The 21,505-nt window shown below is 47.9% G+C and overlaps 1 protein-coding gene across 6 annotated transcripts in view; it reads right to left on the reverse strand.

The window, feature by feature from the left end:
* The window catches only part of RAD21L1 (RAD21 cohesin complex component like 1), a 1,165,932-nt gene that overhangs the window by 790,367 nt on the left and 354,060 nt on the right, over nt 1-21,505 (reverse strand). For 4 of the 6 annotated variants that reach the window (XM_078651710.1, XM_078651707.1, XM_078651709.1 and 1 more), the window contains one exon: nt 14,359-14,532. In XM_078651710.1, coding sequence (XP_078507836.1) covers nt 14,359-14,502 — 144 coding nt within the window. In that variant the 5' untranslated portion in view covers nt 14,503-14,532. Of the gene's footprint in view, nt 1-14,358; nt 14,533-14,784; nt 14,878-21,505 lie in introns of those variants that run through there. The other 2 variants (XM_078651711.1, XM_078651712.1) reach the window with 2 other exon arrangements.

Here is a 21,505-nt window from a genome sequence, read left to right on the forward strand (position 1 = left end):
GTCTTCTCCCTCTAGAAGGGTGGAATGCTACCCCCGTCGCCAGAACTGGCGAGGGGGTAGTATTCCAAAGCGTATGACACCTTACACAACATGTTTTGATAAAGCCAAACCAAAGTTAGCATTTAACCGCGAGATTCATAGTGCACTTAAGTATATGGTATGGCTATATCCTAGAACAGCTATAAGGACATGGTTCCGAAAGCTGCAGACAGGCTCAGCTCATGCTAGAGCACCATCTCACATAAAACCAAGCACTCTGCCTTCAGGATTGTTCAGGCCTGCCAAAGGAGTGACTTATAGGTGCATATGTGTCTATATATAATGGTAGGTATAGGAATACTATACCTAAGCAAGGGGTGATTACACGACCTTGCCCCAGCTGAGTGATCAGCCAGTTGTGTCAGTTTGGATGGCCAGCCAGGGGTGGCATAAGATATGCTGCAGCCCCTGGTAGGCCTTGGGTGCACCTATACCCTGGGTATCTATGGTACACTAGACAGGGACTCACAAGAGTGACCCAATATCCAATTAGGTATGTACCTAAGATATATGGAGTCCATTTTATAGAGAGAGCAGATAGTTGGCCTGGGATCCTGCTAATCAGGCCCCAGGCTAAGTCAAAAACCAGCTAAACACAAGGCAAAAAATCTGGTGTAACCATAGTCCGGTATCCACCTTCCTACATATCCCATGAGGGTGTCCACTCCCGTCATAGGTGCCCTCATCCTTTTTCGACCCCGTGTGGCTGCCCTGTGCCCTGCCCTGTGTGCCCGCCCTCACCCCTGCTCTGCCTCTCGCTGCAGCTGCCCTGTCTGGTGCATCTGACCTCAGGTCTGTCCTATGGGCATATATGCGGTGTCTTTACTCGAGATCTGCCCTTCCAGTTGTCCTGTTCTCTGCTCCTCTCCATAGCTTAGGATCGGTGTATTTTTGCGGTCAGCGGGGGAGGGGGGCGGGGGTGAATTGAAGTCTGCGTGGGTCACTGGGGGTGCACCGTGTGCTCCCCGATGCAGGTGCCCTGTAAGACCACCAGCTCAGCGTCGGCGAGCGCTTTAAATGGGCAGGTGCAGTTGGGTACTGAGTTCCTGCACTTTACTTCTAAAGGGAGAGCGCCTGCCCTCAGCAGAGCTGCAATACTTTCAGTGGAAGCAGTACTTGAAACGTCACTTCTTGTTTCTAAGAAGTGCCGGTACTCTCCAATTAAAAACATTAAATTTTTCTTGCGACGTCCACGTACTCTCCCTCTCAAAATAAACAAGGCTGTGCATCTGACTTAAGTTTATTCACAAGCTCTATTGCTTGTGCAAAACACACCCAACCGACCTTTGCTGTGAACCCTTGGTACGTACAGACACTCTCATGGATCTCTGTGTCCGAGCAGAGGTCAGAACTGTTTTCTTTTGTTGGTCCTACCAATGCTCTAAATAGAAATAAGCTAACAAAATGTCTTGCAGCAACAGCACATGCACCGTCTAAGTAGAGACCTATAAAATATTGTCTATCTCAAAATTGGGGGTCAGGGTGTGGAATCAGAAAGGGTAGAGCCAAAGAGACGCGACAATGAAAAGCAGTCCCTATCAACTTATACATTTATTTTTGTCAACTCTGCCATAAAGAAATTAGCAGCAAGCACAAATGTGACAGAAAACCTGTTCAGACTTACTTAACTGGACTCAAACTGGCTGTATTCTAAAATATTTTATAGGGTTAAGGAAACTGCTGCAGAGATTTGTGTGCCCAGCATTTTTCAGGAATTAAAATAAATGTAGAGATTTCTCTAGCCACAGTTTTGTCTCATCATAGAAGGTAATGTGCCTGCGGCAAAGCACAACATGTAACATGCAGGTCACAGATTTGCTTTTTATATAGGTAGGTCAGTGGGTTACTGCTTTTTGATACTCTTTTTGTTACTTGCAGTTCCTAAATTACAACCCTTCTTGTATACTTCTTTGAGCTATCAACTGGTCCCAAGGACCCACATGCAAACTGCATGTCATAGCAGTTTCCATTGTTTTCCTCAATCTCTTGCTATTTTAATGTAGCTTTAAAATACAAAAGTTAGTTCAGGTAGCACTAAAGTCTTATTAGTACTGAGAACTTCAACCATTTTGTTACGTTTTTTATCGTATGTATGAAATGTGACTCCTACACTTCGTAACTTTCATTGTCTTATTCAACTTTTCTTGTATAATTGTCTGTAAAATGTGTGCATGATGTGAAGCATCCTGACACACTATATGGAGAGGGGTAGCGCTATAAAAGAAAAGAAAAACTAAACTGAATGTGGCACCCTGTGGTGCAACGCACTCGAGGGCCCTTCGAAAAGGTTGACTGGTCTCTTTGCTGTTGCTTATTTCTGTATTTGGGTGTCTAAGTGTTGCTAATGAGTTGAAACCTGTGGCCAGAAAGTGTTAACACTTGTAAAAATACCAAAATAAGGACACAATACTAACCCAAAATAAGCCACATTACACCACATAATTTGCCTTTGCTACATAATTTAGTCAACTCTGCTGAAAAATGTAGTCCTCCTCTGCTGCATAATTCCTGTGGCTTTGATTAAAAACGTAATTACTCTAACAAGGACAGGGGGATACCAAGATATACCACTGTTATGCAAGGGTCAGCATTTTTCCAGGTGTGGGAATAGTTCCCTAGATACCAACAAATTTGCCAAAAGAACCTGCCTTAGGAGGGGCAGAATTTTAGCAGCGGAGGGCAATTGGTTTCATCCAATGGATGCCCACAATTTGTCTGGAATTCGCACTATCATAGGAGAGCGAGAATTTTACCTGAGGTGGATATAATGCCTTGCTGTAAATGAGTTGCCAAGAATTACTAACCGTGTGCCAGCTCCAGCATCAGTTGTGAGATTCACCCCCATGAATCCCCAAAAGTTGTCAAGTATTATCACCATAATGCGAGAGCCAGCAGGTTTCCATGGTGGGCAGTGCGGCAAGCAGGAATGGTCCCTAGTGAGCAGCTGTGAGTGAGAGGTCAAACATCCGGTCTCACAGAGGGGGCAAGCAGGTGTGCCTTTGGGAGAACCCCTAACTCTATCGGCATATTCCCTCTAACATGTAGGGGGGAAGCATGTATGCTTCAGCCTGCAGCGAAATGGAGGCAAAACCTAAAAGGACTATAATGCAGTCTCAAAAGCATGGGTGTTATCAGGGTTCTCTGGGATTCTGTGTCTGATCTGAAGTCAGTCAGTGCTGAAAAATGAAATACCTCCCGGGGCCCAGATGTGAGGCGGTCTGCACAGATCGGAGGTCTTCCAGTGGCGTTTCTTGAAGGGAATTGTAGGGGGCACGCCATGGATCACAGCAGATAAAACTGTTGTGGCCACCTACAAAGGGTGGGGTGTGTGTCTATATACACACACACACATATACTTATATGGATATATACGTACAAAAAGTGACACTTAAACATTTTAAGCGAATATGGCTATTCCTACATACAAATATACGCACACACATTTGCTTAACATGTTTAAATGTGACTGTGTACGGGTGCATGTATATTCATGAATGTATATTTAACAGGCGCATACATACAAAGTCCCATTTAAACATTTTACGCTGATATACTACACGCTCCCTTTGGGGTGAGGTAGCATTCCTAGCATTCATACTCCCATTACCTGAGCCTCGCTGTGTGCACGTCCTCTTCTCGCAGACGCCGAGCGCGGTCTGAGCTTGCACGCTGCCCCAGGACTGCCCTTTTGGAGGCAGGTTCACGTGAGGTGTCAGCCGCCCATGGTGACACGGAAGTGACACCGAGTGAGTCCTCCCTGCATGAGGTCACGTGACTGGCCAGACACCTCCCAGATGGCACCTCAAAACAGGAAGTACAGGCCCTGGGGTATTCGGTGTTGTAAGAAGCACCTCAAAGTCAAGAAAGGTGTATAGCGCCTCATAGAACAGGAGGCACAGACCCCACCCCCTCTTCAAAATACAGCGAGCACTTCAAAGAGGATAACACGAGGCCTTCATTATTTGAGTTGCCTCCAACACCTCTGGATAGGAAGCAAAGGACGTGGTGCCTCGAAGCGCTAATAAGCCACAACTTATTTATATTAAAAACAATTTATTTTTAAACTTATCGCACCTCACGATTGGTCACAAGGTGCAAAGTCCACAGAGGAGCACGTCACCCAACGTCAGTGGCGCGCTCAGTTTAGAACCCCCATTACCGGCGGGTTTGGGCTCTCAGCTCTGCATCCTTGTTTCACTCGTAGCAATGAGAGCGCGGACTACAAACATCACAGCATGATAAGAAGAGCGGTTAGTTAACAAGTCGGCCTGGAGCGCAGAACAGCCTTGGAAGAGACGCGGGAGGGCAGGAGTGTGACGCCGTGAGCGTGCACGTTGGCGTTCCCTGCGGCTCGCGCCAGTGGCGGCGCCTGCAGTCTTCACTAGCTGTGCTTGAGGAGTGCTGCGCGGGTTGTGAGGCTGTGGGACGGGGCCGCGTCTTAGAAGCGCGTTCACAGACCGGAGTCTGCTCGTGCACCGGTCTGTACCACTTGGGGAGGCAACACAACCACAATAAGGCTCGCTGGCGACAGCGCTTTGCGCTGCAACGCCAGGCGAGCCCTAAAAATGGCAGCATACCCGTGGGCTTCATGGAAATGAGCACAGCATTTGATACAATGGATAGATCTAAACTGTGGGCTGTGCTGTGGGACATGAGTTGGGTGAGGCCCTTGTAGCCTTTCTGCTCCATCTGCACACGGGCCTAGAGGCTTCAGTGAGGTTTGCACTATGAGACGAGAATGCACTATGCACTTTGTTAGGGCGGGGGCGTCAGCGCTATATTTGCCCCCATGCTCTTTATTCTGTTGATTAATAGGCTAGACCAGTTTTAAGAGAACGCTGCCAGGACATGCCAAAGGTGGGGACTGAGATGGTCCCGGCATTACTGTATGCAAATGACTTACTAGCGCGGAAATCAAATAGTTTACAGTTAATATTAACCTCTTCTACAAATTTATGGAGGATTTGGGGCTGACAATTTATTATCTTAAGTGTTTTACCATGATAATAGGCCCAAAAACATGAAAATCAAAAACCCACTACATTAAAGACAATTGTCTAGGGAAAGTGGATAGGTTTCGTTATTAGGGTATTTTGCTGGATAATCAATTAAATTGGGGACTCTGGGGTAGCTCATGGCATAGATTTGTTTGCTCCTAGTCCACTGACACATTAAATCTATACTACATCTCTATAACGCGAAGAATGTCCCGACCGTGGCGTTCAGTGCAGAAATTTAGGGATATAAACTCTGTTGCCCAATAAAACAGCTGAAAACACATTTTTTAGGATGTTATTACGAATTCCCCAGAGTGTTCCAGGGGAAATTGTGTGCAAAGATATGGTGGCAGATTTTATTTCTGATTTTATTCAACTCCGTCTAATACTTCATTGATTCTCTAAATGGCTTAAGAGCGAGTTAGACTTTAATAAAAAAAAATGACTGTACGACTATGGATCTGAACCACAATGTACCATGTCTAAGCTATGTTAAGACTCTAGGGGTGTTGGGCAAACCTCAGCTGTTCAGCACTCCAGAGTTGATCTGTAAATCGGACATAGCTTGGGTCAAAGAGGCCTTTAGGCTAGCCATAAGAGAGGCAAGGCTCCAAGCAGCCCAACACAAAGAAAGTTACTAGAACTTTATGATGGTGAAATCCACGAATAAAATGGAAATGTATTTAACTCTGGACATGTCAGCCCAGCACAGAAGACTTAACTTACTTTTGATTACACCGGTTTCCGCGGGAAACATCATTTACCACGAAGGCATTACCACTACTCACGTTTACCACGTGACACTTACCACGCAGGGTGCCTTCCACGCAGGGTACCTTCCACGACGTCTTTACCACGGGCTAGGGGGGAGACGTGGTATTCCTTCAAGTGGATCTGCGTGGGCATGGGGGGGCAGAGGGAGGGGGGGGCTCGGAGGGGGGCTGGGGGGGGTCTCCCCCCCAAAAATAAAAAGCAGGTTACTTTAACAAAAAAACGAACATAAATTTAAAAGAAAGAGGAAAGAGCCTCCCCCAAAGACGTGCCGTGTACGTCAAAAAAGCAGTCCTTTTTTTATTTTGGTATACGTGTTTTGACGCTTGTTTCAAAGGAGGATGGAAGTAAGGGCTCGTGGAGAAAGACGTGAAGGTAAGACGTTGCAACGCGTAGTAAAATGCTACGTTGTAAATACCAGCGTGGTAAAGCCACTTGCGAGGTAAAATTCGCGTGGTAAAGCCATGCGTGGTAACTGAAATCGTGGTATAATCATATATTCGGTTTCCGCAGTTACTGATGGGGTGGCATAAACCATCAGATCACCCTTTTTGTACGTGATTTGACTACTATACTAGGCAATATACACATTGTTTTTATTTGTCCTAACTGTTTTTCCTTAAGACAAAAGTATTTTTCAAAAGAGACAAGGGAACCCAAAGGCAATATGATAGGGACCTTAGGTGTATCGATTGTTACTAAAGACAGTGGTCCCTAGACAAGAAGAATTAAGGAGCAACTGGTCAACATATGCTAGATAGACACTATGTTCTTTGTCCAGCCGGACAGCATTTATTCATCAATAGATATTTTAGCGAAGCAATCAATAACACATACAGGTGGGACTCAACCTACATCCAACTCAATAACATACATGGGCAACATAAATTGTGCACTGATAAAACAATTTGTGGGACGCTGTGTGTGAGACCCGATCGGAAACTAGGTTGGCAGCAGGTATTTCAAGTGAGGAAGAAGAAATGGGTTGTGATGAAAACATGCGGAATAAGAGAAGGCATAAGGGTTAAGATCGAGGCGGTCGCCGTGTGCATGTGCCAGTGCGAAACTGAGGTTTCCAAAAGTGAGGGCTGAGTTGTGATGAACACATGCGGTAGAATAATGCGTTACTATATTACCGTGAGTTCGGAGGAGTACACATGCTTCGAGATCGGTGGGTGAATCTAATGGCACGGGTAGATGTCCTGAAAATGAATTGAATATTCAGCGAGGGTTCCTACTCGAGTTTTGAGAAGAGCCCAAGACCATGAGCGGCAATCCTCACCCGTGAGCCGGTTAATTAAGTAATGCCGGGAGCCTGCTGTGGGATTAGTCAGCGGCTTCAGGCGGCAAGATCGTCCCTTCGAGATAAGAGCTCGACGTTCCGGTTCTGGTAACCGTTGTCTGTGAAGACAACCGCCACAACGGCGGACCTGGGGTCAAAACTCAAATAAGTACGAGGTCGGGAAGAGTACCGGGCGGGTGGGCCAATGGCATCGGCGTCTAAGCGAATACTCGAATAAGGTCCAGTTGCTGCGGCTCCGGCAGGGCGGTCGATGTGCGAAGTGGGAGACGGGCAGCAGCGGTAGTATAACCGCGACGGGGTGCACGTGATTGCCGAAATCACGTCACCAATCACGTAAAATGTGACTCTGCATAGCGAGTAGCCAAGCCTGACAACGTGTCAACAGTTCAGTAAATAAAACATCTAGGCTGTACGTTATGGAATGTTTAGAGTTGGCAAGGAGTTTTGGCACTGCTAAGTGGACCAAGATCTTGGTACGTGCAGGGTACCTGACAGCGAAGCAGAATGTAGGGTTTGACTGTAATTCAAGGTATCTTAGAGATTCCAGCAACTAACAACTGGACCAAAGGACGTTTCAGAGGCTAATGGACAAATGAGGCAGATGGGAGGTGGATCTGTTCAGATCAAAAATGAACATGAAACTCTAAAACATCTAGTCAGGGGATGGATCCAGAGGTGGTTGCAGTGGATGTATTTGTATAGGGCTGAGGCTGTGCAAACACCTGCCCGTATCTCCTTTTCAGCATAAGTAGTCCGATCCAGTGCTTAATTTGTGTAAAAAAAAAAAAAAAGCCAGGGCCCTCATCAGGAGGCCACTGCAGCTTGCACCACCAATTACCTCTGAAGTGCTGCCAGTGACAGAACAAACCCAACTACTACCCTACACACTCTCAAAGTGTGACAATTCAGACTATTTTAGCTCCCAAAACTATAACAATGGCTTGGACAGCAGGTATTAGTCATTTGTAGGTGTCATTTGTAGGTCATGCCTAGGCAGATCACATGCACGGGCTGCAAGACATGCTATAATCACTGTATGGGCTTTTATCCCACCTATTGGCTTTTCATGGTTTGCTTACATTGGCCTTAAATGAAGTATTGGTTAATCTTTCATTTTTGGTCCTCTTTTGGGTGCTTGGTTCCCTCCCAGCGAATTTCACTCATTGTTTTTTTTTTGTTGGCCATCTGAACACGTTCATGTTTTTTCCTGGCCGGCCATCGCACACAGCAGTTGCATTTCACTCATTGTTCCTTCGCGTTCTAGTTCTGTTGTAGTTGTTTGAGCTTCAATGCCTGGGAGGTTATTCGCAGCGTGGTTAAACAGAGCATATTGGCACATTATTTTGTAAAAATTTGCAATAGAACAGCATTTAATTTGGAGGTCGCGTTTCTCCGTTCACATAATTTAGTGGGTTTGTTTAACCCTGTGGTATTTCTGTGCTTTTCTTACTGGAAAGTCTGTACACATCTATTATTTCAGTATTTTAAGTTGACAGATTGCTCTATACACAGCAAAATAACTTGCTGTCAATTTCTATTTGATTGCACTGTACATTGGTAATTTCTGACTTAGTCCTCCAGTCAGTGCTGCTAGCTGCTTCCCTGGTCCCAGTGATAATTTCTCATTCTTAGTCCTCTAGACAGTGCTGATAGCTGCTTCTTTGATCATATCAATAATGTCTCATTCTAAGTACTCTAGGCATGGTGCTAGCTGCTGGTACCATGTGTGCAACTGTCGTAAGTGCCAGTGTTGACAATAACTTACAGGTGCCAAGCACCGGAAACCACTGGCTCAAATTAAGCCCGGGTCAGACCGCGCATGTTAGGAGACAAAGTGGGAACTCTATCCTGATCTCACCCGTGAGTCAGTCTTAAGAATTTCCAGTGGTTCCGACAGATTACTCAACTGCAAATTCATCTACTGGCACTAGAAAGCACTCTACATTTGAGGACATGAGAAGATGGAAGTCACAAGAGTTTCAGACTACAGTGTGTTCCTCATCTAGCAAGCATGGACCTTCAGGGTGTCTAAAAATACAGATAAGCAACACGGCAATGGCCCTTTAGCTGTTTGGAAGGTGGCCTCAAAGGAACACTAATCATGGAGGCAGATATCGGGCCTGGGAATGCCCATTTATACTAAGCGTTGTTGCTGGACTATTAAGGATATTTAAGGCCTATTAGCCTACTTTAATACAAAGCCCTGATGAAGTTCCATGAGTGTGTGTTTGGATCGAAACGCTTTGGCTGGATTGCATTTATTGTAAATGAATTTGGAATAAAGAATCTCTTTATACAACGCCCGGGACGGGATTTGTTTTCCTGGTGCATCTCCTTGCTCTCAACTATTTTGAAATCTGTTGTACAGTGGCACTTAAGGGCAAAAAGTGCCGGAGGATTTGTGCACGGGTCATGTACATTACAATTGTAAATAAATGAGGTGCAGCCTGGCTAGTCCATAGCCTCTTTCAGTTTTTGGGTTCTACATTTGAGGACATGAGAAGATGGACAGTGACAGGAGTTTCAGACTACAGTGTTCTCCTCATCCAACAAGCATGGACCTTGGTGGAGTCAAGAAATACAGAAGCAGCAAGGCACTGTTTTTTTGCTGTTTGGAAAGTGACCTCAATCCCAAGGAAGCAAATTTAGAGCATATAATGAATTTACTGTCCAAAGAAGGATGAGCCTCTATTTTAAATCAAGCAGTTTGCTGTCAATGCTTACACAGTGGATGAGCACCCTAATGCGCACAAGGTAGTGAAGGGAGGGATACTAACTATAGGTGAATAGGTACACCCACACTATTTGATGGGACAGCATGCCTTGCCTGCTTTTCAACTAATGTCTGGCTGAGGTACGTTCTAGTAGAAGCTGTTTGCCGTGTTTGACCTGCTTTGCGCCTCGTGTCTTGCAGTGGGGTGTAAAGTGTTAGGGTATCAATTTGTCAGGTAGGATGTTCACCCCTACCAGAGTAATGTTCCCCACTGACAGCAGGCCAAATTGTAACACTCCATCTCCTACTGTTCCTTTACAGATCATTCAAAGTTACACATAGTAAAGTACAAAAGACCATACAAGGATATGGCCGGGGATTTAAGAAACTTGGAAACTGAGTATAAGTTTTCCTAGGTGATTTAAATTGCAGACGTGGGTGCGCTCACCAAACCTAGCTTGATGAGTTGGTCAAAAAATGCTGGAGGCCAATGCACATACTACCAGTGTTAGTATACACTTGGTGAGGGGTTTATCCCAATCACAGCTTTTACGTTTGGGGGAAAGATGGAAGATGAAGTGAGCTCAGCAGACCGCTTGGTGTAGTATACCACCAAAAAGTTTTTTTTCAAGCCTGTGTAACATCTCGATTCTCTACAGTGATTACATCTTAATTAGGCATAATCCTCTCCTCCAAGCCTGACAGAATTAAAACATTGTCCTAGAATAAAAGGAACGTTTTTATTCTTTTACAGACAGGAGGAGAGGATCATCCCTTCTGCTAGAACTTTTAGTAAACTTTACTATACGGCATATCAGGAGTCCTAGATAAGAAAGGTCAGCTGAGTGTCAATTGTTTTGTGTTGTTTGGTGCACATTTGTTGTGATGATTACTTTCTACAACCTGAAGGTTTTGGAGAGGTCTACTGTGAATTCTGCATTTTAATTTCTCTTCGCTTCATGGCAGGAAGTAAAGACTGCCTGAAGGATGACAATATTTGAATGGGTACATCTTAAATGGCAAGATGGAGGAAGTTCTGGAAAAGGTTCTAGATTCTGAGGATGTTCAAATATTTCAACTGGCTGTTTGGGTCACTTGTTTTAAATTTCTAAGCTTAAGGCACAAGTTACTACTTGTGTAACGATATATCTGTAAGAGACATTAGTTAGTGATAGATTCCTTACCTTAGAATAGATTCCTTACCTTAGAATATTCCCAGGCGTCAGACTGGATCCGGAATATTTTGCGTAGCAATAACCCTGCGCGCCGGCAGGCGTCGTCCGCGGCTCCGCGTCAGTCGTCGGCGTCGTTAGCGCCAGAATGACGTCGTCGGAGTACTTAGACGCCGCCCATGCGCGCTGACGTCAGTTCTGATACACAGCTTTTCCGCGCCAGATACGCAGAGCCATGATAGAACCAACACTGGTGCCATGAAACTAGGGCCCTGAAAGGGGATTACCTTAACCCTAGATATCGGTTCGCAGAACGGGGAGGATGGGTTGGTCGGTAAGGAATCTATCACTAACTAATGTCTCTTACAGATATATCGTTACACAAGTAGTAACTTGTGCATCTGAAAGAGACCCGTTAGTGATAGATTCCTTACCTTAGAATAGATACCCCAGCAATACCAACCCCGGTGGTGGGTCTGCGAACCAATAATCACACCAGAAAGTCCTGGAGGACGGAACGGCCAAAGAAGCCATCCCTCCGGACTTGACTGTCCAGGCAGTAGTGTCTTGCAAACGTGTGCAGCGAGGCCCACGTAGCTGCCTGGCAAATGTCCTGCAAGGGCACTCCCCGGGCCCAGGGCAGTTGTAGTCGCCGTGGCCTGGGTGGAATGAGCCCGCAATCCAACAGGGGGCTCCTTTTTAGCCAAGGAGTAACATGCCTGGATGCACAAGATGATCCACCAATGGTCCGCTTGTGCACCGCTTTCCCCTTCTTAGCGCCCACGTAACCAACAAAGAGTTGGTCATCCACCCGGAACTGGCGTGTGCGATCCAAATAGAATGAAAGCGCACGTTTTGGGTCCAGGCGGTGGAGCCTCTCTTCCTCTTTAGAGGGATGCGGTGGCGGAAAGAAGGTGGGCAAGGTGATAGACTGCCCGATATGGAAGGCCGTGACAACCTTGGGCAGGAAAGATGGCTTAGTACGCAACACAACCTTGTACGGATGGACAGAAAGGAAGGGGGGTAACATGAAAGAGCCTGGAGCTCACTCACTCTCCTAGCAGAGGTGATGGCAACCAGGAAAGCAGTCTTCAAAGTAAGAAGACGGAGAGGACAGTTGTGAAGTGGCTCAAAGGGAGCGCACATCAGAAACGTAAGAACAAGGTTCAAGTCCCACTGAGGCATCACAAACAGAACAGGAGGGAACGTGTGTGTGATGCCCTTCAGAAAGCGATTTACAATAGGGGACTTGAACAAAGAAGGTTGATCAGGTAGCCTTAGAAAGGCTGAAAGGGCAGAAAGGTAGCCCTTGAGAGTGCCCAGAGCAGAGCCCTGCTGGGCAAGAGAAAGAAGGAAGAGAAGAACCTCAGAAAGAGGGGCAGCAAGAGGATCCACAGCCTTTGCTGTGCAGCATGCCATAAATTTGTTCCACCTGCAGGCGTATACCGACTTTGTGGAGGGACGCCTGGCTGCCAGAATGACATTACAGACTTCAGGAGGCAAGTCAAATGGCCTCAACTGTCGCCGCTCAATCTCCAAGCTTGTAGGTGGAGACTGGACAGGTTCGGGTGGAGGACCGTCCCCTGCTGCTGCGACAGAAGGTCCTCCTGAAGAGGCAGACGAACCGGGGGATCGACCGACATACTGAGTAGCTCTGGATACCAGTACCTTCGTGCCCAGTCCGGAGCCACAAGGATGACTTGTGCCCGGTCGCGCTTGATTCTTCTTCAGCACTCTGGGCAGAAATGGTATAGGCGGAAAGGCGTACAACAGACCGCAACTCCACACGCAACATAAAGCGCCGCCGAGCGAGTGCTGCCTTGGAAATTCCAACGCGCAGAACTGATGACATTGCAAGTTCTCTTCGGTGGCGAATAGATCTAACCAAGCCTCTCCCCATCGCTGAAAGAGGCCTTGCGCCACGTCCGAGTTCAGACGCCATTCGTGATCCATCATGCACCGACGGCTGAGCTCGTCTGCCCTGGCGTTCAGAGAACCTGCCAGGTGTTGAACCACCAGGGTCACGCCCTGCTGTTCCAGCCACTGCCAGAGGCGCAGAGCCTCCTGGCAAAGGGTCCACGACCCCACCCCGCCCTGTTTGTTGCAGTACCACATGGCGGTGGTGGTGTTGTCCGTGAACACCTACACTACACTCCCCCGGACAGAGGGGAGGAATGCCTTCAGTGCTAGACGAATCGCCCGCAGCTCCAAAAGGTTGATATGGAGCCGGGACTCCACCTCTGATCTCCACCTCTCCCATGTGGCCTCTCCAGCCCTGGAGGGACGCGTCCGTCACAACTACGTGCTCCAGTTGGGGAAGGGAGAGGGATCTGCCGCTGACCCAATCGCGGTCCGTGAGCCACCACTGCAGCGGTCTTGCAGTGCCCTCCGAGATCAGGACATGGTCGGAAAGGTTGCCCTGATTCTGGGCCCACTGAAACTTCAGGTCCCACTGCAGAGCCCGCATCCGCCACCGAGCGTGATGCAGCAGAAGGATGCAGGAGGCCATCAGCCCCAGAAGCCGCAGTGTCAACCTGACCGAGACCCGGGCTAAAGGCCGAAAGAGTGAAATCAGAGCCTGTATATCGGGACCCGCTGTTCGGGAGGATAAACCCGAAACTGCGCCGAGTCGAGAACCGCTCCGATGAAGAGGAGCTTCTGAGAGGGACACAGGCGTGACTTCGGCACATTGATGGAGAACCCCAGCTGATGCAGGAGGTCTGCCATCGTCTGGAGGTGGCTGACGACTGTCTGGGGCGAGCCCGCCTTCAACAACCAGTCGTCGAGGTAGGGGGTAGACTAAAACCCCTAACCTGCGCAGATGAGCTGCGCCCGCATCATATTATAGACGCATGTGCAAAGGTAAAGAAGCAGTCAGGAGGCGAGAAAGTGAGCCACAAAAAGGTGGCGCGTTGTAAGTGCTGCCCCTGATGGCAGCCCTCTGGATGGGTCCAAAGGGGTCCTACAGAACCTCCGACCAGACATCCCCTTGGAGGCGGGTGTAGTCATTTACTGCACAGTCACCTGCAAGGAGATCTCTCTCCCCTCGTAAAAGTGCTGGCGGGTTGAAATACGGAGTGGCTTGTAATGAGCCACTAAAAATTTCACTTGAATGCGCTGCCCCCTGGGAAGCACGAGTTTGCAGCTGCCCAGAGGGTAGCACATTCAACACAATAGGGTTCCCTATATGTAATAAGGTCCCAGATGACTTAGTTGCATTGTTCAGAATTTGTTTCCTATTACAATAACGAACATTGATTTACGAAAGCGGATACATCCCAAAAAGTGAATACATGGAATCAGTATTATTTCTCATTTAAGTATATTTAGGCCTACTAGTCAAAGCCCTTAACGGTTACATACCTTTGGTGAGAGTATCTTTTCAATGGTGGTCTCTAAATTGCATTCGAACACATGAGCTTTGGTGAGCTTCTTATCCCAGTGAGCGGCCAGCCATATTTTAGCCAAGGGGCCACGCTTACTCATAAGCAAATGGGCATAGAACATCTTGGCGGTTTTTTATACAGCTGCAAGCAACTAGGAAACAACAACAACAACAAATAGATTAGCTTGTAGTAGGTCACGTGCTAAAGAGCAGGATTGTTCAAATACAATATTTTATCGTAACATATTGTTTGGCAGACAGTAACATGGAATGAAAGAAGGCAGACTTTTTCATGATTTTCTTTCCAATTAACATAAAAATCATCTACAACAGGTAGAATAGCTTGTGGGTGAAGGGCAGCAGTCTTCAGAGACTCAAGGCCTGTCGATATGCTACATACTCACCAGCCGAATTACAAAATCTGCGCACCACTGGAAATTAACGTTCCCTCCGACCCCTAATTTCTAAGTGCGCCGACACCTGTGCCAGAACGGATGGGCATTCCTTTCTGCACGTCCTCCTATCTCCTTGCTGCAGAGGTACAAGAGAGGGAGAAGGAAAGGGAACATCCTTCAGGACAGAAAACCCTGCACTGAACTCCACAGAGATTCAACCCCTCCTTGGATGGCAGCTGGACATGAAGTCTCTATAGCCAAATGGCTGGTGGGAGTGTTCATTCTGCACCTAAATCTGCGTCCATTGTGCCAACCCATTTTTTTCTATAGGAATACTAATAATTTTCTATAAACGTCTATTGAGTTTTGCTTGCATTGACTGTACCAAGGTACACTGGGAAGTATCGTTTTTATTTCACTTCTTGTAAGGACACCTGCCGCACCCCTCTCCAAACAACCCTGCTTCAATTCTGCTAGACTCTGGGCAAGTTCAGAACATGATTTGATAAACAAATCAACCCATTAGGATTGTTGCATGTTGACTTCACACAAACCATGTCTAATAAAACATGTTTCCGACTCCTCCAATAGAAATCCATATTCTCTGTTAGACAAGCAGTTTCATTACCATCGAACCTTGGGAAAACTAAGCTCCATGGTAATGAAAAGGATAGCACCGAATGGTCAGGAACATAAAACAGCTTAGTATCTAGAGAAGAAATGCGTTACTTACCAGTAACTGCAGTTATCCAGAATTGGTATCTTTCATAGATTCACATGCCTGAATCATTCCCCGTCGTCGGGGTGGGAGTCCCGGTACATAAATAAAGTAATGTCACATAGATATATATATATAGTAATGGGCCCGAGGCCTCTCATTAGTAACTTATCCATGTCCTTTTGTGAAAAGGACCAAACTTCGGCCAAGAGCTATCACCACCCTCTAGAACCTTCCTGGAAGGAGCTCTTGTCCCTCAGATTTTCGTAAGCATAGTGCTAAGTAGTATATTACTGAGTGAAACTAAGGTGAGCCCTTCCAGGGGAGGTGGGTGGGTTGCATGTGAATCTATGGAAGATACCAATACACAACGCTGTGAGGCCCCCTCACCCCGGTGCCCGCTGCCACAAGCCAACTTGCTTCTGGCTGCTACCCGCTGGGCTCCCGAGGCGAGAGAACAAAGAGGGCTTCTTCCTCGAGTCCCGGGCTTTTATCACTTTCCCGAGAGGGGAGGGGTTGTGCCGCCTGCGTAACCTAAGTGACGCTCTACCAGCCTGCCCTGCCTCCTCATATTACCTTGTGACCCCTCCCATTCCCCTTAAACAGTGGTACACTGTACCAGCATCTCTCTAGCTCCACGCCCGAATGCCACTAAAGGCCCCCCTCCCCTAGGCGCGGGGGGGCCTCTCATAACTGCAGTTACAGGTAAGTAACGCATTTCGTATCCAGTATTATGGGTATCTTTCATAGATTCACATGCCTGAATCAGATTAGCGAGCAATAACAAGCACATTTCGAATGGTACAACATGAAATCTCACTAGATAATAACATATCAATTGTGAAATGCAAAAAAGGTACCAAAATGCAATATAAAAGAGAAATGTGCATGTAGACAGAACTTTCCTAGGTCTGCTAAAGGCAACGAAGAGTTGGTTAGACTTCCGAAATGTCTCTGTTCTGTGGATGTAGAACTTAAGACAGCGTTTGAGATCAAGAGAGTGGAGAGACCTCTCTGCTGCGGAAAGTGGATTCGGGAAGAAAGACCGCAGGACTTTAGGCTCATTAAGGTGAAAGTCAGATGGGACCTTTGGAATGAATTTAGGATTAGTCTTTAGAATCACTCTGTCCTGCCTGAATTGGAGGAAAGGGTCTTGAATTGAGAAGGCTTGGAGTTCGCTTACTCGTCTCGCTGAGGTAAGCGCCAGTAGAAGAGCCGTTTTCCAGGAAAGATATTTGATATCAGCTTTGTGTATTGGCTCAAATGGATGTTTCATTAATTGAGCAAGCATAATGTTTAGCTGCCAGGTAGGTGGTAAAGACTTCACCGGAGGGAATGTCCTGAACAAGCCTTTAAGAAATGGTTTTATGAGTCTACTGGACCAGAGGGACGCACCAGTTGAGGAACGTCTGAAACGAGATATGGCAGCCAGGTGAACTTTTATTGAAGCATGAGCAAGGCCAGAGTTTGCCAAATGAAGAAGGTAAGGCAAAATCTGTGCAGGTGACGAAGAAAAAGGATGTATTTTCTTTGATTTACACCACATGCAGAACCTTTTCCATTTCAGGGAATACGTTTTGTTGGTACTGTCAGCCCGATCCCAGGCTAGAACAGCTCTGCAATCTTGCGGGATGTCTAAGTTCTGGAATTCTCTGAACTCAGGAGCCAAGCCGATAATTTGAGAGATGCTGGATCCGGATGTTGGACTTGTCCGTGGTTCATTGTGAGGAGATGAGGCACGGTTTCAATGGGATCGGCGGTTCCAGTGATAGGAGATGAAGCTCCGTAAACTAGTGCTGGCGCGGCCAAGCTGGAGCTATCAAGATCAGGGTACAATGTTCCGCCTTCAGCTTCCGGAGGACCCTGGAATCAGGGGAAATGGAGGAAATGCGTACGCAAAGACGTTGAACCATGCAATCAAAAATGCATTCCCGGAGGAGCTTCGCGCGCAACCAAGATGGCCGTGTGAGCTTAGGGCTTCCGAGACCCTCGCAACCTCCTGCATTTATCTTGTCTTATATCCTGTTCTTCATCGATTTTCTCGTGAAGACGAACCACGCGTGAGGCAAAATCTGCATTCTGATTTTTAATCGGACCCCGGGAGCTGGAGTTACGGTGCCTTGAAGATTGCGGCCTATGCCTCCGTGATGCCCGGCTGTAGAGTGGCCATGCTACCCGAGCTGTAATTGAACAACATCGGCCTAAGGGGATTGGTACGACCGGTCCGATTGGTTTCACTTTCGGTATTGACTTCAAAGTGAGCTGTGACTGGGAACGAGCCTACCCCTGTGCCCACAGACAGCTGCCTGGCCACCCACGAATGTGATTCTGACTGTTTTGGCCGGATTTGGAGAACTTTCGTCTTGTGCCCTCTGGCTGGGGCTGTTTTCGCCCGAGGAGGCCAGGGGTCGCCATTTTCCGGCCTTATTTCATCGATTCACGCTGGCCCATCTCCCCTAATGGCGGGGAAACTGGAGGGTGACAGGCTGAAACCCAAGAACACTCGGCGGGGTGGCTCTACTCAATCTAACAGTATGGATCGCTATACCCAGGTTAAGGGTTCTCCCGGTGGAGCTGGTACGAGGGAGCCGCCTGCTTCGGCGACCGAACCGACTTTGCAAGATGTCATGGCCGCGATTGATGGCATCAAGTCCTCCTAGGACACCAAATTGAGGCTCTCGCACATAAACTTGACACTGTGGCGATTGATGTCAATCTGATCCGTGCAGATCTGGGCAAAACTAATGAGAAAGTTAAATCTTTGGACATGAAGACATCCAGTCTGACGGGTGATGTCACTGATCTACAGACAGATGTCCGTCGCTTGAAGACCAACAGCGATCTCATTATACGTCGTCTCAAGGATTATGAAGGGAGGGCTCGCCGGAACAATGTTCGTATCATAGGGGTCCCGGAAAAAGCGGAGGATCCGGCAGCTGACCTCTTTGTTGAGGACTTAATTGTTCGCCATCTTGCACCTAAGGGACTGAGTAAGTTCTTTACGATCAAACGTGCCCACAGAGTTCCAGGTGGCAAACCGAAGCTGGGAGCCCTGCCGCGGCCTATAATAGCCAGAATCCTCAATTTTCGAGACAGGGACGTTATCCTGCAGGCCTCACGGACGAGTGGCCCTACAAAGTTTGAAAACACCACTGTCCGCTTCTACCCGGACTTCACCCAATCGGTCCAGAGGCAAAGACTTGGCTTCATGGGTGTGAAGAGAAGATTGCGAGACATGGGCCTCAAATATGCCATGCTTTTTCCGGCCAAGTTAAGAATTGAACATGCGGAGCGGACTTATTTTTTCGATCGAACGGAGGTGGTGGCTGACTGGCTTGACACTCTATCGAATCAGCCTCCATCGGAGAAACAGTCTGGTGGAGCGGAGGGAGGACCGACAGAACAGGAATAGGTGCCGGCAGATGGTATCCTGGGGTCTCTTGCTGGCCTCGAACTGTGGTTCGATAATCCTGACAATTGACTTGATATACATTTTGGGGGTTGCGGGGTCAGAAGCGGGTCTATTTCCTCCTCTGTGTTTCTTCTTGTAGCTTAGTTAGATGGGGGGGCGACAGGCACACTGCAAGTTTGGGTGGTTTTCTAGTTTTATGCAGGGGTGCAGGGTGGGGGGTGTTGTAACGGGATGTTGCCGTGGGGGTTGGGGGGTTTGTTGGGGACTGTGTGTTTCTTTGCAAGGCACTGTATCCATGTCTAGTTTGAACGAGGTGCTGTATTCTACCCGGGGTTGGATCCTCTTTCTTTTTCGGAATGGGGGGTAGAGGGCTGAAATTGATGAGTTGGAATGTAAATGGTCTGGGGGATCGGATAAAACGTAGTGTAGTGTTGCAGCTGTTGAAGCGTCTCTCCCCAGATGTAGTCCTCCTTCAGGAGATGCACTTGATTGGCAATACTGGTCACGCTATGAACAGGAAGGGGTACCGTTTGGCTGCACATGCTGGGTTCTCCTCTGGCTCCAGAGGGGTGGGTATCCTGATCAAGACTTCTCTCCCACTTGAAATTGACTCCACGGTCCTCGACGATAGAGGGCGTTATGTTGCTCTTACGGGTAGGTGGGAGGGCCGGACCATTTCCCTGGTTTCGGTGTATGTTCCCCCTGGAATGCAGTCGACTACTTTCGCAGACTTGGGGCAGGTTATCCTAGCTCTCCCCGAGGGATCATTGCTCTTAGGTGGGGACTTTAATGCGGTGGTTTCTGGTATGATAGATCGGCACCCACCCAGGGATCTGAGAGGTGCACAAAACTGGCTATCTGATTTCCTAGATACCCTGGGTCTGGTTGATTGTTGGAGAATGTTGCACCCAGCACAGCAGCAGTATACTTTCCATTCTGGTGCACACGGTAGCCTTTCCAGGATGGACTATGTATTGGTACCGGCGGCGCAGGCCCTCTCCGTCACAGAGGTTAAACATTTGGCCCGTGGCATTTCCGATCACTCTCCTTTGTGGTTGCGGATGGAGCTGGGCTCTGAGACCGAGGGCCGGGTGGCCCCGATTAACCCCTGGTACCTCCGAAACCCCAAAACTCGTACAGCCTTGGTAAAATCTCTTGACCAGTATTTCCTGGAGAACGAGGGTTCGGTTTCCTCGGACGTATCTCTTTGGGAGGCTTTTAAGACAGTCCTTAGGGGTCAGGCCCTGTCATTAATAGTGGGTGTTAAGAAACAGAGGGATGAGGAAGTGGTTAAGATCGAGACGGAGATAGGGGGCTTGGAGCTTGATCTGGAGCGGGGGGTCACCCGTGCTGCGGCGCATGTATTACGACTAAAGCAACTTGAATACAGGGCTTTGGTCACTGACGCAGCTAAGGCCATGAGTAGAGAGCAGCAGGGACGCCTATATAATGTGGGGGATAAGGCCGGTAAATTAATTGCGTGGTTGTATAAGAAGGATAGAGCTAGTCGGGTGGTGCCTGTGATTGAGACGGCTAGTGGTACTCGGGTTTCTGACCCTACAGAGATCGTTCAGCAGTTCGCGGATCATTTCCAGGCGGTGTACTCCTCTGTGTCGGATAGACCGGAGGAGGACCCACATCTCTTGTTACGGGATATCTCCTTGCCGCGTCTCTCTGACATTGATAGGGAACAAATGGACGCTGCAATAACAGATGATGAGGTGGCTCTAGCGATTCGTTCCCTGCGTTCGGGAAAAGCGATGGGTCCCAACGGCCTGCCTTATGAACTCTACAAGTTGAAACCTGATAAAATTGCTCCCTATCGGCGAGATATGTTTCTGGAGTCTCAGGAGTGTGGCTCTCTCCCCAGTGATCAGCGGTTAGCGACCATTGTGATGATTCACAAGGAGGGGAAGCCCAGAGACAAGTGTGCATCGTACTGTCCCATTTCCCTTCTGAACGCCGAACCTAAGATTCTGGCAAAGGTCCTGGCTAATAGATTGATCACTGTTATTGGTGAGCTGCTACATCCGGATCAATCCTGTTTCATCCCGCATAGGAACACCGCCCTAAATCTCAGGCGTCTGCATGGTGTTCTCGCGAGAGCATCGGCGTTGCGGGAGCCGGCCATCTTGGCGTCATTGGATGCCATGATGGCCTTTGATACCGTGGAATGGTCATACTTATGGGCCGCGTTGGCTACGTTTGGGTTCGGACCAGGTTTTATTGGTTGGGTTAGGTTGCTCTACGAGGACCCCCTCGCGCAAATTGTTGTTAATGGCTGTGTCTCGGCTCCGTTTGATCTCGAGAGGGGGACTCGTCAGGGTTGTCCTTTGTCGCCGCTCCTGTTCGCCCTGGCCCTCGAGCCCCTTGCCGCGTGGATCCGATGGGAGCTCTCGATGAAGGGTATTCGGTGGTCCTCTGAATTTGAAGATCGTATCTCGCTTTATGCGGACGATATTTTATTGTATCTGACTTCGCCACGAAAATCTTTGATAGTATTATGCGATGTCTTGAACTCATTTGGTAGGAACTCAGGCCTCATTATTAATTGGACGAAATCCTATTTATACGTCCTTTCGGGCGACGTCCCTCTTCTC

This window comes from Lissotriton helveticus, chromosome 7 (assembly GCF_964261635.1).
Source record: "Lissotriton helveticus chromosome 7, aLisHel1.1, whole genome shotgun sequence".
Taxonomy (NCBI): Eukaryota; Metazoa; Chordata; class Amphibia; order Caudata; family Salamandridae; genus Lissotriton; species Lissotriton helveticus.